The sequence below is a fragment of the Dichomitus squalens genome (assembly GCF_000275845.1).
Source record: "Dichomitus squalens LYAD-421 SS1 unplaced genomic scaffold DICSQscaffold_43, whole genome shotgun sequence".
NCBI lineage: Eukaryota > Fungi > Basidiomycota > Agaricomycetes > Polyporales > Polyporaceae > Dichomitus > Dichomitus squalens.
The window spans coordinates 223,205-236,665 of record NW_006766925.1 but is presented as its reverse complement, the minus strand read 5'-3'; the positions used below and the strand labels follow the sequence as shown (position 1 = coordinate 236,665).

Below are 13,461 nucleotides of genomic sequence, written 5' to 3'. Positions count from 1 at the left end.
CCCGTTGCGATGGCGTAATGTGCGCGGTGTGCGTCTGGGACGGANAGACGTCGTGGGGCATGTCTGCGTGTTGTCCGTCTGGGACGGACAGGCGCCTTAGGGCACGTCTGCGTGGTGTCCGTCTGGGACGGACAGGCGCCTTAGGTCACGTCTGCGTGGTGTCCGTCTGGGACGGACAATCACAACCATGTAGTGCTCTCAAACATGTCTGTGCCCGAGTCATATTTACCGTGTGTCTCTCTCCCAGTACCACAAGTATATGCTAGTGTGTATCCTCTCCTCTCGTATGTGCGCGCAGTGTCCTCTACTGTGTGCCCTGGGATCATGGGCGCTAATCAGTCACGTGTGTTACCCTAGACCACCTTCCTGATTAGGTATCCACTGGGGTTAGGGCCCCCCCTGGGGTTAGGGGTTCCCTAGGGTTTAACCCCTGCATCCTAGGGTTTATTTTGCCCTAGGGTCGGCCCACCAGACGATATCCCATAACCCTAAGATGAACGGTGGTGCGGCGATGACAGGCAGCGGTCTGGTCACCGCTTTCACACCGCTCTCCACCAGCTCCTCACAGTCGAGTACGAGGCGTGGACGGAAGACATGGAGGACGGCTACCTCGAGCAATCAGAAGACGAATTGGAATGGAACATCTTCACGTTTTTTAACGAGTAAGTGCTATGTACTAGACCCCACTCTGATTGATGTGTTCCCCGTTTCTGGCTTCCGCCTTCGGAGAACCTGATTGGTCACTGCCAAATGCCAAGCCCACATCTGCTCATGTTCCGACTCAGGGTTCTCCCTTGACATACGTACACAACGTATATGCTAACTCGGCCTATACAGGAAGGTGTTCGGAAGCGAAGCTGGTGCTCCGGACCAGCAGGATCCTGACGCCGATATCTACCAAGAAGACTGCGATGAGGAAGATAATGTTCGCGCACAGGTACTCAAGGCCCGGACGGCTCAACTCAAGGCACGTTGTGCGCAGCGCGAGAGCAGCGCTCCTAACTCATCGCCCCAACATGCCGAGGACGCACGGTCTCGTTCATCCTCCGCGCAGATTGTTGACCCCACTTCCGACTTCGTGGATATCGCTGGAGGTACACCGCCATCCTCTCAAGAGTTGTCTGGGCTCTACACCGAAGCCGTCGTTTAGTGACGCTTATCTCGCCATTGCTCTTTCTTGACGTCTAGGGCGACCTCGACAGACTCTCTGATCTGGGCTCCTTGCTTGCGGCAACCACCGATGTCGTCGTAGCTGATCTTGTTCAGGACTACTTGCTTGCGGCAACCACCGATGTCGTCATGGCCGATCTTGTTCAGGACTCCTTGCTTGCGGCAACCACCGATGTCGTCGTAGCGGATTTCGTGCACACTTGTGTCCTCGCGGGCGGACCTCTTGACCTCTGTTATTGCGTCGTTTCCTCTTGTCGTGTATGTGTATGCTGTCCTGTATTCCCGTCTTGATCTGCAATATAATCCTCTCCCCGCGTCCTCCCTTGTCTGCCCACAGGCATTAAATGCCAAACAAATCCTTTACATTGCATGTGATACAGGTTATCCTGCCATTACCCCTCTGAGCGTTCAATATCAGCAATCCGAGGGAACACCTGGATTGTCTGGCAAACTCCTTACTTTGTTGCCTTACATCACACCGTCTTTTGGCATTTGCCCTGTCTCGCAATCCCGACAATCTTGGGCAATCCCGAATTCTATGGCGCTCAATCGCCGGTATTGCGGGGCAACGCAATCGTTGGGAACACCATGCAATACCCACGACATCTCGGTCGTGTTGCCTGGCATTCCCGACCATTGCCTGCGCATCGGGGGAGGCCACTGACATTGCCTTCCTACGGAAACGTGACAGGTCCACCGGAATAGTACTCGAACCACGCCCTATATTTCTGAGCTTGCGTGTCTAGGCGTGGGAGGGTAATCTACAGGGACATTTTTGCTCTTTTGCTGATGCAACCCCCGTTGGTCCAAGGATGAAGAAGGGTTCCTCCGGCTCAACGGCCGAATCTACGTACCGGACTCCGACGACCTCCGTCTGATCTCCGCCCGTCCTCCGTCCGACCTCCGACTCCGAAATCGAGGACACCGTCGGGATCCTCAGGGCGTTGCTAATAGCTTCGCCGAAGTCCTCACCCCGTGTCCGCCCGGCTCCGACTCCTAACCCCGGAACTCCGGAGCTCCGGCGGCACAGTCCTAAGGTTGGCCCAACGAAGATTCGACACCTCCCGTCACGCCTGTCACATAATCATGTGATGGGGTCGAATCTTCGTTGGGCCAACCTTAACAGCACGCTATACTCGGGCAGGACGGAAAACGATGGTATTGGGCGCGCGCTACGAAAGCTGCGCGGGACCACCAAGTCCGTGTCGCCACCGCTCTCTCGCGCGACCAGTGGGCCGAGCTCAATTCGGCGGAAGGCGAATGTACCTGATACATGAGACGTAGCTAAGGGAAACCAAAAATGAGGCAGCGGAAGGGCGGGTGCAAAAACGAAAGCTCGAGGAGCGCGAGCTCCCGAAGGGCGAGGGGACGAGGATCCTGGGCTGCGATCCCTTAACCTATATACTACTAGAGACAAAGCAGATGTAAAGCGGCGAGGGGGTGGCACGAGTTACACTGTCATAGACCCTGGACAATAATCATTGTCCAAAACAGCTGTCCCTCATAGTTGCCACCTGTGGGGTAGGCCGTCGCCCTCCTGGGTTCAACAGAATCGTGTTCACAATCGCATCTCATAATCATCACATAATCGCCCTGTAATCGGGCACTCTGACCACCTCTAATGATAGCAAGGAACACATGTGATTACTGGATCCCGCTGCTGCGCAGGAAACTCAAATCGGGGACACGTTGTTTCCTGTCGTGCTGTTGTCCCTTCTCTGACTCAGTACTGTGCCGGATCCGACCTACAGTGCCTCTCCAGCATCATCCCTGCTAACCCCACGTACACACCTGGTACCCATCATCAACAGCGGAAACATCATTGTTCATCGGACCAAAGACCTCGCAACTAAGCTCTCCACGTCCGGCCGAGTCGCTCCAGCCGGGGTCGTCGACGTCTGCCACACCTGCGGATGCTTCTTGATGTACTCAGACCTTAGCCGTAGCATCTTGGGTGTCTCTGGGTGGTATGTCGTCCTGAGCGACTCCGGGGGATTGTCGACCTCTGGGAGTTCCGCTATGTGAATGAATCAATGTCTATTGCGCTAGAAGGGTAGGCGTCTCCGCAGCCGGCAGAAGGGTGACGCACCCAATCTCGGAAACCATAAAGCATATTTTGTCTTGTATCGGTCGTCACCAGGGGCAATGCCCCGGTCACCATCCTCCGTGACCTGATATTCGGAAGCCAATACTTCTATCGGTCGCGGAAGATGAAACGCAATCAGTATCTGATCCACTGCATACAGTCACGGTTTACTCACGCGTGTCACCTTCATCTTTCCCTACGGGTTCAGAGGCCTCAGACATGGCTTGAAGTAGGAGGACGCGTCAGCGGCGCATATGCGAGAACAATATCCAAGTACGTACTTGTGTCTTGATCCTCCGAAATTGAGCTGAGAGCAGACCGAGCTGTCTTCGTCGACGACATCTTCGATTGCTTCGATTCTCGTAGCGCCTCTTGTTCCTGCCTAAGTGTCTCCTTGGATTGGAAACGCTTAATATACGCGGGCAACGTCTTTGGAAAGAGCTTGATGATGTTATATGCGAAGCGGGCGTAAAGGAACTCGTGAGATACGCGCAAAGGGACCGTCACCGTTCTCCCATGCAACAGCTCCGCATAGTCATGGATATTCCGTTGCACAATGTATGTTACGAACTTGCGGTCGCCTATGGGATAGAAGACAAAGGCGTGCAAGTCGAGCAAACGGTGCACATCAGAGCGCAGAGTGACACCGTTGGCAACGTCGTCGACAGAGCCCGTCATCCGGCTCCTGTTGTATCGGCCCATGGCATTGGCGAGAAACCAGGCTTGTTGTTCCTTGGGCACCAGATGAGCGTTGTCGCAAGCTGCCATGGTGGTTGAAGAGTTACTCTCATTGGGGGTGAATGGGCGTACCATTGTAGTGTTTGGTGACTATGCAGCATCCATCGTCTGATTTCACTTTGTCGGACATCACCGATTCTGTCACATTCGCCCATAAGTCGAGGTCCTCCTGATCGTCCATGTGTCGAGACCAATGAGCTGGAAGGGCAATGGGGAATATGAATGCGTTGAATTTGGCGACAATGGGATACTGGGCGGGGTGCATTGGGCCGAGGTGGTAGAAGTACTCGCCCGATTCCAGAAAGGTGTCGTCGGCTGCCGGGACACGGAGGTTGCCTTCGAGGTCATACGCGAGATAGTCTCCCTGATTGTTGGCGGCAAAATTGGTGAGAATGCGGCAGGCGTCGATGACAAGACAGCAGGCGACGCCATACAGCGTGGCCCCGTCTGTGGGTGTGGTGACCTGGGGGTAGGCGGGAAGGGAGAGGAGGATGAACTGCTGTTCAGGGCTGTAACCAGGATGTAATATCGTGACTGGCTTGAGACGATGTAACAGAGCTAGCTGAGGGATTTGGATTTCTGTTGAACGGGCCATGTGGTGAGGTTGAGACGCCGACATGTCGGCCAAAGGCGAAGAGAGTCCTCGGGGAGGGAGAGTGGTGCTGGCCTGTGTAGAAACGATGATGGATGTTGAGAACAGCGTCCTCAGACGGCGGGTCATCGTTCTCGAAACCGGCGTCTATATCCTTGAGTCCTTAATCCAATGCGATGAGGATGTTTCGCTTAAAGAGCCTGCAGCGGTCTGGCACACTACCATGCAGAGTCTGAAGCAACCCTTGTAGAAAGCAACCCTTGTAGAAACCAGTGCTGAACACAACTTCATGAGCACAATTCCGCCCGATCTCCGTGCTACCCTTCGCCTTTTTTCCATTATATGTAGTTGCAATAGCTCGCATTTGCTGACGCCCGAAAAGAGCCCCTGACACAGCGACCGGTGACCCTTCTCCTTGCCCAACTCGGCCTATCGGACCTATCCAGCCAATATCGTTGTAAAAGCCGGAACAAACTACGCTGCAATTTGCTCCTCAGAACAGCTCTCTGTGACTAACAAGTTGGAGATGGCCTAGGAAGCCCCCGATCACAACCATTCTCATCAGCGTGTCTGCCTCGGGGTCTTCTCCTGCAGTCGGCACACCGTCATTCTGTGCCACTAGGCAGAATAAGGGACCTAAATGAAAGGTTGGAAGTGCCCGTGTCCAGAATATGCAGTGTCCTCTGAGCCCCATGATGATATGCTAAGACCGAGATCAGCTGTGTATCATCGATATCGATGTAACCTTAAGGCCTTCTGGAGCCTGCGAGCAAACTGAATATAAGACTGGAAACCTGACGTATATGAACTACCGAGGATCATCCCAGGTTTGTGGCGAGAGGTTGGTTTTCGATATTTATCCCCGCTATATGCGCAGCCTGGCTGAAACGATGCGTTGAAAACGTAGCCTCGAAGGCCGTTGATGCTGACCTCAACATATTGCGTTCCTAGTCGGAACGCTGCACACGTGCAAGTCGAAGCATTCGCATGTTCCACAAAAAGGTAGTGCACCCGCATATAGGAAGGTATAGGCTAATGCTGCAGGAAATTGAAGCATGGCGTAGTAAAGAAGTGAAATTACTGTACATACTTGATCATATGCTGCATTTATCCTTTACTGCGCTTCATCTCTCACAAGCCACCAAACGCGATGAACTTCATGTTCATGTACTCCTCAATGCCGTGTCCGCCCTCGCGACCTGTATCATCGAGGGAAATCAGCATCTGCCCATCAGCACCACCTCACGCATCCTAGGATACGCACCGAGCCCACTCTCCTTGATCCCACCGAACGGAATGACCGCCTGGCTTATCAAGCCCGTATTCGTCCCAACCATCCCAACCTCAAGCGCCTCCGCGACGCGCCAGACCCTTCCCACGTCCCGAGAGTAGAAGTAACCGGCGAGCCCAACGGGGGTGTCGTTCGCCATCCGAAGAACCTCTTCCTCAGTTTCGAACTTCGTGAGCGCTGCCAGGGGCCCAAATGTCTCCTCTTGGTTCACGAGCGCGGTGGAAGGGACGTCCGACAAGACGGTGGGCGCGAAGAACGAGCCTATGCCCGGGAGACGCTTACCGCCCAAGAGGACCTGGGCGCCTTGCTGGAGCGCATCATCGACGTGCTTCTGGACCTTCTCGATCGCGCGCTCATGTATCAGGGGCCCGTGGGTGCTGCGCTCGAAGAGCAATAATCAACAGGGATGTTGGAACGAGAGAAAGTCGGAGGTAATACGTACGTATCTTTGTCGAGGCCGTTTCCGACCTTGAACGCAGCGACCTTCTCGGCGAGACGTGAAGCGAACTCTGCGTAGACAGAGGACTGGACGTAGATGCGGTTCGCGCACACACATGTCTGGCCTGTACCACGGAACTTGCTTGCAATGGCGCCTGCCAAGTTAGCACACGCGTCAGCGTATCGGAAGGTAGGAGATGACGATGTGACTCACCCTCGACAGCCGCATCAATGTCAGCATCGTCGAAAACGATGAACGGCGCATTGCCGCCGGCCTCGATGGAGACCTTCTTGAGTGTGGTCGAGGCGAGTCCATAGAGTATCTTTGCTACAGGGGTACTACCAGTGAACGAGACTTTCTTGACGGCCGCATTCTGGCACATCTCCCGCCCGACCTCGTTCACGTTTGCCTGGGTAGTCACGACATTGATGACTCCAGGCGGTACGCCAGCGCGGGTCGCAAGCTGCGCATGTGCAGGCCAATCAGTGACAATCGGATGAAGCACATAGTATCGTGAGCAACCGGTCGTGCGGCGCAGTAATCTGCCAGGACGAACCGCACAAGCGGCAGGACCGGGACTTACCTCGACAAGCGCGAGGGCAGAAAAGGGTGTTTCCGGTGGGGGTTTGATGACGGCGGTGCAGCCTGCTGCGAGGGCAGCGCCGAGCTTGCGGGTGATCATAGCCGAGGGGAAGTTCCAAGGCGTCAAGATTGACCTGCCGGGACGTCAGTTGATGGCCAGACTGGACCGGACAACAGATGCGCACACAACACCTACACAGGTATTAGTATGTATAGGTACGATAGGACCGTAAGTGACGTACCGATAGGTTGCTTCACTACGACATTGCGTATGTTCATGAACGCCGAAGGAACGACCTCTAAGCATCGAGGCACGAGTCAGAGTAGTTGCGAGACATGTGAGTTGCGCACTCACCGCCGTACGTCCGAACTGCCTCCTCAGCTACAAGCACACGAGGCGTAAGAGAAGTTTCCCCGAAAGTGGGATAACGCCTAACCAAACCACTACGAGAAGCCATCTCAGACACGGTCCAACGCAAGCGAAGCTGGCTCTACGCACCTCGATAAACGATGCACTATACGCGTTTTCGCCCTGGTCGAGTGTTCAAGGCGTTACAGGTATTCGGAGTGGATTGCACAAGGCAAGGCTTACTTTGGCTTCAGCGAAGGGCTTCCCGTTCTCCAAAGTCTACACCGCCATCTGAGGAGACCGGCAAATATCAACAAGGAAATAACTCACGATGAGGCGTGCGAGGTCATCCGAGTGTTCGCACATAAGCGCATACCATTTCATGAGGATATCATGCCGTGTCTGCATCGCGAATATACGTTTGAGAGCGATGAACGTGAGGAGGCGTCAATACCTTTGCAGTGGTCTTGCTCCATGTCTTGAACGCCTTCGAAGCTGCGTCAATAGCCTGCTTGGTTTCCTCTAGTCCCAGCTCCGGCACCGTCCCGAGCTCCTCTGTTGTGGCGGGATCTGCGCACGCCGTGCAGGGACGGCATCAGACATGGAACCCGAGAGTCGGAACGGAAATGTTACGCACTGGTAACCTTGATGACCCCGCCCTCCTTCGCGTCAACCCACTTTCCGTCGATGTATGCTTGGTTATGGATCAAAGACGACTCCTTCAGGCCAAACTGCGTGGTTCTGTGAAGCTCGGGTGCCACATTTACGTATAAAGGCAAAGTATGCACGCACAACAGAAGTACTGGCCATGCGACAACGGTAGAGGGGGCGCCTAGGTCCAGGGATTATCCTCGGTTTGGAGGGCGATGTGAAGACGAGAGAGGCAGAAACGAGACGGTGCGTGGGTGGCATGGCGGGCAGCTACTATAAGCACAGCCGATGGCGGTGGGAGACGAGGTTCGGAGGGTGGGAGTCGTGGTGAAGGGGTGTTGATGCAACACCCATATGCCTGGGCACGATACAAACGACCTGCGATGGTTTTATGCCAAGTACTGTGTGCAAACCAATGTCACCTCAAGTCCGATGGGCTTCGTGCGTGGTGAGTAAAGCACAACGCACTCATTTGAAGCGCCCAGGAGCGCTGTTCCCATGTACTCATCGAGCTCGGCAACTGTTTCCCAGACTACAGAATCTCTACCATACACACACATCGTACGTACGTAGCGAAGGTCTATGTACACAAACGCATAACCCTGTAAGTAGTGAGTAGTCACCACCAAGGATGACAATCCACGCCATCCCACGTCCATACCTTCCTTGCGTCGCCCACGATCATCCGTGCATATTGCATCCATGCCCCATCCCAAACCTGCTCGATGAACCATTTGACGTGCCGCTCGCGCAACACCCACTTATGCCACGCGTAGTACTTCCACACGTACCCATTGACGACGCGAGGATTCGCGTAGATTTTGTTAAGTCCCATAATCCTTCGGAAGTCATAGGGCAGAAGGAACGACTCGGACGAATAGCATTCGCCTTCGACAGATGCACGGAATACGAGAGGAGGCGTCAGTGCGGGCGATGGTCCGAGCTTCTTCGCCCAAGGATGTCCTGGAAGAGGAGGTGCCTGCAACGGGGATCTCGAGAGCGTCCGGTTACTGCGAAGGTGGATGGGGAGGACAGGGTCGGCCTGGAAAACGACGATACCGTTCCAGCAAGTGAAGACGGGCACAGGATCCTCCTTCTTCATCGCCTCGTAGCCCGCAGTATCGAAGAAATAAGGCCAGATCCCGGCGGTGAGGTGCCCGACGCGGTCACGCAAGACCCACATGTCGTATGCGCCAAAGTGCCCGAAGTCGAGTCCGCAGGCAAAGTCAAAGTCGCCATCGCGCGTCTCGAGGAGCTCGATGACAGACTCGGGTTCGATGAAAATGTCGTTGGAGAAGAGGACCTTGTCGTACCCTCCGTGTGCGAGCAGGGGCTCGAGGGCCTGGTTGCGGATGGCGGCGAGGAACTCGATGCGGGGATTCCACTCCACCTTCTCCGGCTTCTTGATTGTCTCGTCCTGGACGAGGATTCGATTCTTCACGCCCCGCCTGTCGAGCTCGCTCGCGAAGTCGCGCAGGAGCTCCGGGGAACGGTCGCTGGAGTAGTTCTCGACAACGGACACGAAGACGTTGTCCGTACCGAGGTACGTGATCGCGTCGAGCATCGTCTGCGTCCAGTACGGTAGGACTTGCTCGTTTTGATGGAACGCGGCCGCGATGAAGACCTTCTCTCCACGTGCGTAGCCCTGAGGGCTGGGATGGCGCTCTGCGAGTGCCTTGCGCAGGGCGGGGCGAAAGCGGATGTCGCCCGGGTGCTCGTAGTGCTTGTACGAGTAGTAACCAGCGAGGACAATGTAGCCATAGACAACGCATTGTACGATGAGCCAGATGGTGCCCACGTTCCAGAGCTGCCCGCGCGACTTGTGGCCTCGAACATCCCTGTCCTCCCAGCCCTCTTCGCCGCTAGCCATGCTCCCACTGCCTCCACCGTTCAGCATCATGTATCCCTCTTCCCGATACTCTGCGCCTTTCGACCTCTGCTCCAGTTTCCTACGAACCCAGAAGGACGCGAGGAGCCACGCAAGCTGCATGGCGGAGAAGACGGGGAGAGTGATGAGGAACGCGATCCATGCCGTCCACCCTGTCGGAAAGCCAGGTTGCCAAACCCCTTCCAGATGCAGGAAAAGCTTGCTCACGACGAGCAGGTAGATAGCAGCAAAGCAGATGAGCAGAGGTACGACTGGGAGCCTGATAGCGGCGAGAGCGCAGCGCCCAAGAAAGCGGAGGACGAGCTGTGAGTGCGACAGGATTTGCGCCCCGCGTCTCCGGGCCTCCAAGTCGTGGTACGGCATCGCAGGGATCTCCTCCTTCGAGGAGGGCGGGGGCAAGAGGGGCAAAGCTGTCGACGAACCAGGAGGCGGAGGCTAGATGGAGGTTGAAACCTGAAGAGCGATGTCGAGCTGCGGTCTGGTCTTCGGCGTTCAGGATCATAGCCACGCTTTGTGGCCTATTGGTCCCGTCCTTCATTCGCGCCGTCGAGGACTCGAGCGCATCATGCCTCACTGGAAGACGAACGCGGGGGAGGACCACGAGCTCGAGTCGTGATCGATCTCATTACTCCGAGCATGAGTACCATATGACATGTACATTACGCGGTCTATCTCATGTCGACAAGAACCATGTCGACAAGAATGAGGCGTAGGATTCAGACCTCAGAGACTTCAGGCTGCGAAACGAAGGATGCGACTAGTCCGTCCGCGGTCTTCACCGGCCCAAACCTCATCGTCCCCAACCCGTGACTCTCCGTCCCAAACTCCTGCTTCCCGATGATCTGCTCGTCCGGAAGGTTTTGCAGTCGCACGGTTTCCCTCCGGATATACTCCACCAGCGTCGCCATCAGCTCCGGGTACCGAACGTACTTGTCGACCTCCGCCGGAGGGAAATCGTGTATACCCGAGCCGTCGTCCCGCGACTCTTCGACTTCGTACCCAACCTTCTCTATCTGCTCCACCTTTTCGACTTCACCGCCCACCAAGTTGATCGTGCGCCGGAAAAAGGGCTTGTCAACAGTTGCGCCTTCCGACGACGGGTAGGCGATCCCACGCGCACCACGCGCTCCGAGGAGGTTACGCCAGACGGCAGCCGCGAGCTCGGCGTCGCTGTGAACGAGACCGTAGTCTAGAGACATGCCCATCCCCGCCCACTGCTCCTTGAATATCTTCATCTGTCTCGTGACGAGCCGTTCGGGTGCGCTCCCTTTTGGACGGGGCTTCCCTTGCGCACCTGCTACGGTATAGAAGTCGGAGGGCGTGGTGTACGGGCGGAGATTTTGGGGAGGCGCGATCGAGTTTGGTGACACGGGTTGGAGGACTGTCCGGACGCGGTCTTCGATGTCGAGAAAAAAGTGGTCGATTAGGCCCTGGACGTAGTTTGTCCCTAGTGGAGGAGGAAGAGCGCGCAATCGAACGGTGAGGAGCCATACGTGGAGGTTCGTGATGGTGAACCAGGACTGGAATGTTGGTGGAAGATGGCAATCTGTAAGGGTCCGCGCATGTAGTCAGCAAACAGGCGCATGCAAACGGCGAGCACAGGGTCCACGTGGATTCATGATTGAACGGACACGACGAGCGAGACTGCATGTCGCAACGCATATGGTAGGCTGTGAGGGAAAAGACATGAAGTAGGCCACGAACTGTTGGCGATCCTCCGCAACCTTCCATGACGCGTCTTGCTTGAGTACAGACATGGAGGGACAAATCGAAATAGCAGGGTTGCAACGAAACGTATAGGACACAAGGGCAATCACCAACTTCTCAGACGATCTCCCAGCAAACGACTCGCGGCGACCGACAGAAAAAGATACAAATGAGAACAACATACCGTCCTTCCAAAATGCGCTCTCCTCGTCTGGTCGCGGTACACACAAGTCAGTGTACATTGCGAACGCCCTCCTCCCCGCGTACTGCTTCGCGGACCCGTAACCCATGAGAGTAATGAGCTTGAGGAACGCGGCCCTCGCCATAGGGTTCTCCTTGACCCTCTTCGTAAGCCATGTCTGAGGGGGAGGCGGGACGTCTTTGGCCAGATTCCCGGCTGGGGGTGGATTAGACGTCGAGGGCTGTTGCTGTTGCTGAGTTGTCAGGGCGCGAGCATAGCGAACGTGGGGGACAGTTGCAGACAGCCGAAGCCTGTGCGCGAGAACAGAGCGGGCAACCATGGTGCTCGTCGACCGAGCTTTTAGGGGGAGGAAAGGAGGATGGAAAGAAGATGGAAGCAGAGCGCGAGACCGCCGAGCCGTGACGAGCGCGTCCTCGATCTTGGGCGCTCCGACACCTCCATGTAGGCGTATACTTACTTGGAGTCTCATCCTTGTTAGTGCGCAATACTATAGCTCATCGGCACCAGCACCGTCCTACTATTCCGTCTCCCAATTGCTTCTTTGATCAGCACGATGCAGCACGAATGGACAGATCAGACTCGGGATGAATGGGTAGCACGACGCACCGTGTCCCGCGAACAAGTCAAGAGGAAGAACCCTCGCTCCCCAAGGACGTCCAGTCTCGAAACCGAGCGTCGCTCCGTGCAGGAAGCGGTATGCAACATCATTGCGAACACCATATCTTGGGATGTAAGCTCGACACGGTCTCCATGCTTCTGTCCAATCTTACTGCCCGAAGCTCAGTTACAAAAATACCCGGTGGAACTATACCCCGCTCCTTTCGATGGGAAGATATACCTCCCCCTCCGCCACATGGACGACGAAGACCATTCGCACACCGTACGTCCGGGCTGCGCGTGTCTGTAGCTAAGTAGCCAGCTGATGCTGTTCGAAGGCCAAGTTCAAGAAGGGTGAAAATCTGAACCTGCTTGTTTACCGCTTTTACAACCAGCGACCTGATCTTGGGTTTGAGGGCGTGAACTTCGTCTCTCCAGTAGCGATCGCCTCAACGCGGTGCGTTTAATCAACCATAGCCTCGCACACGTTCACTCGTACCTACCGCTGATGTGGTACGGCATGTACAAGCGGAAGGGTACGAGAGCGACCAGCCATTGTTTTGCTGATCGCCTTCCTAGACACGAGTTCCTCGGCCCTGCGCCATTCGTCGCGGGCTATCAATTCGACGCGGAAACCAAGACGGCACGCATCGAGTGGTGGGACCCTTATATCGATCTGAAGTGGATTGGTCGTAGCACTTGGAAGGTTGAGGCCCAGTGAGAACCTTCCCTGTTGCTCACGATTCTCATCTTTTTTGGCCCGTTTCAGTCCGCCCAAAAGGCAGAAGTAGTCAGATATCCACATGTATGTAGGTGAATGCATAGATATCCGTCCATATGCACACAAAAAGCTATTTGCCGTTCGTCGTCTTTTCCCGTCTGTCTCCGTCTATTTGCATCTTTTTCGCCCGATATCTGTATGTTCCACTCTATTGAACGCCTGGCAAAAATATAGGAACAGAGTGCAACAGTCCTATACAGTTGGGGCTCGTTGCGCTTGGGCACCAAATCGAGCATGAACGGATATATGTATTTATGGGTGGTTACTCTACAATACAAATTTCGCATTACATAATAATACGCTACTCCCCGCGCCCGCGCATCGTGCCAAGCCCGCGTACAGTGACCTACCACGACGTGCTCTAACTACGTGCGTTGCTGCACCCGCG

At 55.4% G+C, this 13,461-nt stretch overlaps 6 protein-coding genes across 6 annotated transcripts; 2 read left to right on the top strand and 4 right to left on the bottom strand.

The window, feature by feature from the left end:
• Positions 1-493: 493 nt before the first annotated feature.
• Positions 494-1,150, top strand: DICSQDRAFT_173270 (uncharacterized protein; the record flags this gene model as incomplete). Its single annotated transcript, XM_007369082.1, has 3 exons — positions 494-503; positions 569-662; positions 838-1,150. The coding sequence occupies 3 exons, from the start codon at positions 494-496 to the stop codon at positions 1,148-1,150; spliced, it is 417 nt and encodes a 138-aa protein (XP_007369144.1).
• A 1,657-nt stretch (positions 1,151-2,807) lies between these two features.
• On the bottom strand, positions 2,808-4,613 carry DICSQDRAFT_163080 (uncharacterized protein; the record flags this gene model as incomplete). Its single annotated transcript, XM_007369081.1, has 5 exons — positions 2,808-3,187; positions 3,260-3,364; positions 3,432-3,479; positions 3,538-4,017; positions 4,067-4,613. 5 exons carry the CDS (start codon positions 4,611-4,613, stop codon positions 2,997-2,999), a joined length of 1,371 nt encoding a protein of 456 aa, XP_007369143.1. The 3' UTR covers positions 2,808-2,996.
• Positions 4,614-5,676: 1,063 nt separating this feature from the next.
• On the bottom strand, positions 5,677-8,345 carry DICSQDRAFT_139660 (succinic semialdehyde dehydrogenase). Its single transcript, XM_007369080.1, has 15 exons — positions 8,040-8,345; positions 7,885-7,978; positions 7,702-7,817; positions 7,578-7,649; positions 7,491-7,526; positions 7,398-7,430; positions 7,336-7,342; positions 7,254-7,280; positions 7,141-7,197; positions 7,084-7,090; positions 6,900-7,032; positions 6,530-6,779; positions 6,320-6,470; positions 5,851-6,254; positions 5,677-5,785 (listed from the first exon to the last, which is right to left on the bottom strand). Exons 1-15 carry the CDS (start codon positions 8,157-8,159, stop codon positions 5,718-5,720), a joined length of 1,575 nt encoding a protein of 524 aa, XP_007369142.1. The 5' UTR covers positions 8,160-8,345; the 3' UTR covers positions 5,677-5,717.
• A 172-nt stretch (positions 8,346-8,517) lies between these two features.
• DICSQDRAFT_15340 (uncharacterized protein) lies at positions 8,518-9,963 on the bottom strand (the record flags this gene model as incomplete). Its single annotated transcript, XM_007369079.2, has 1 exon — positions 8,518-9,963. A coding segment is annotated over one exon (1,446 nt), but the record flags the coding sequence as incomplete, so codon positions are not given.
• A 662-nt stretch (positions 9,964-10,625) lies between these two features.
• DICSQDRAFT_19079 (uncharacterized protein) lies at positions 10,626-11,924 on the bottom strand (the record flags this gene model as incomplete). Its single annotated transcript, XM_007369078.1, has 2 exons — positions 10,626-11,332; positions 11,678-11,924. Coding segments are annotated over 2 exons (954 nt in total), but the record flags the coding sequence as incomplete, so codon positions are not given.
• Positions 11,925-12,221: 297 nt separating this feature from the next.
• Positions 12,222-13,122, top strand: DICSQDRAFT_182768 (uncharacterized protein). The gene is made up of 4 exons (XM_007369077.1): positions 12,222-12,425; positions 12,480-12,575; positions 12,631-12,749; positions 12,872-13,122. The coding sequence occupies exons 1-4, from the start codon at positions 12,249-12,251 to the stop codon at positions 13,011-13,013; spliced, it is 534 nt and encodes a 177-aa protein (XP_007369139.1). The 5' UTR covers positions 12,222-12,248; the 3' UTR covers positions 13,014-13,122.
• The last annotated feature ends 339 nt before the right edge of the window (positions 13,123-13,461 follow it).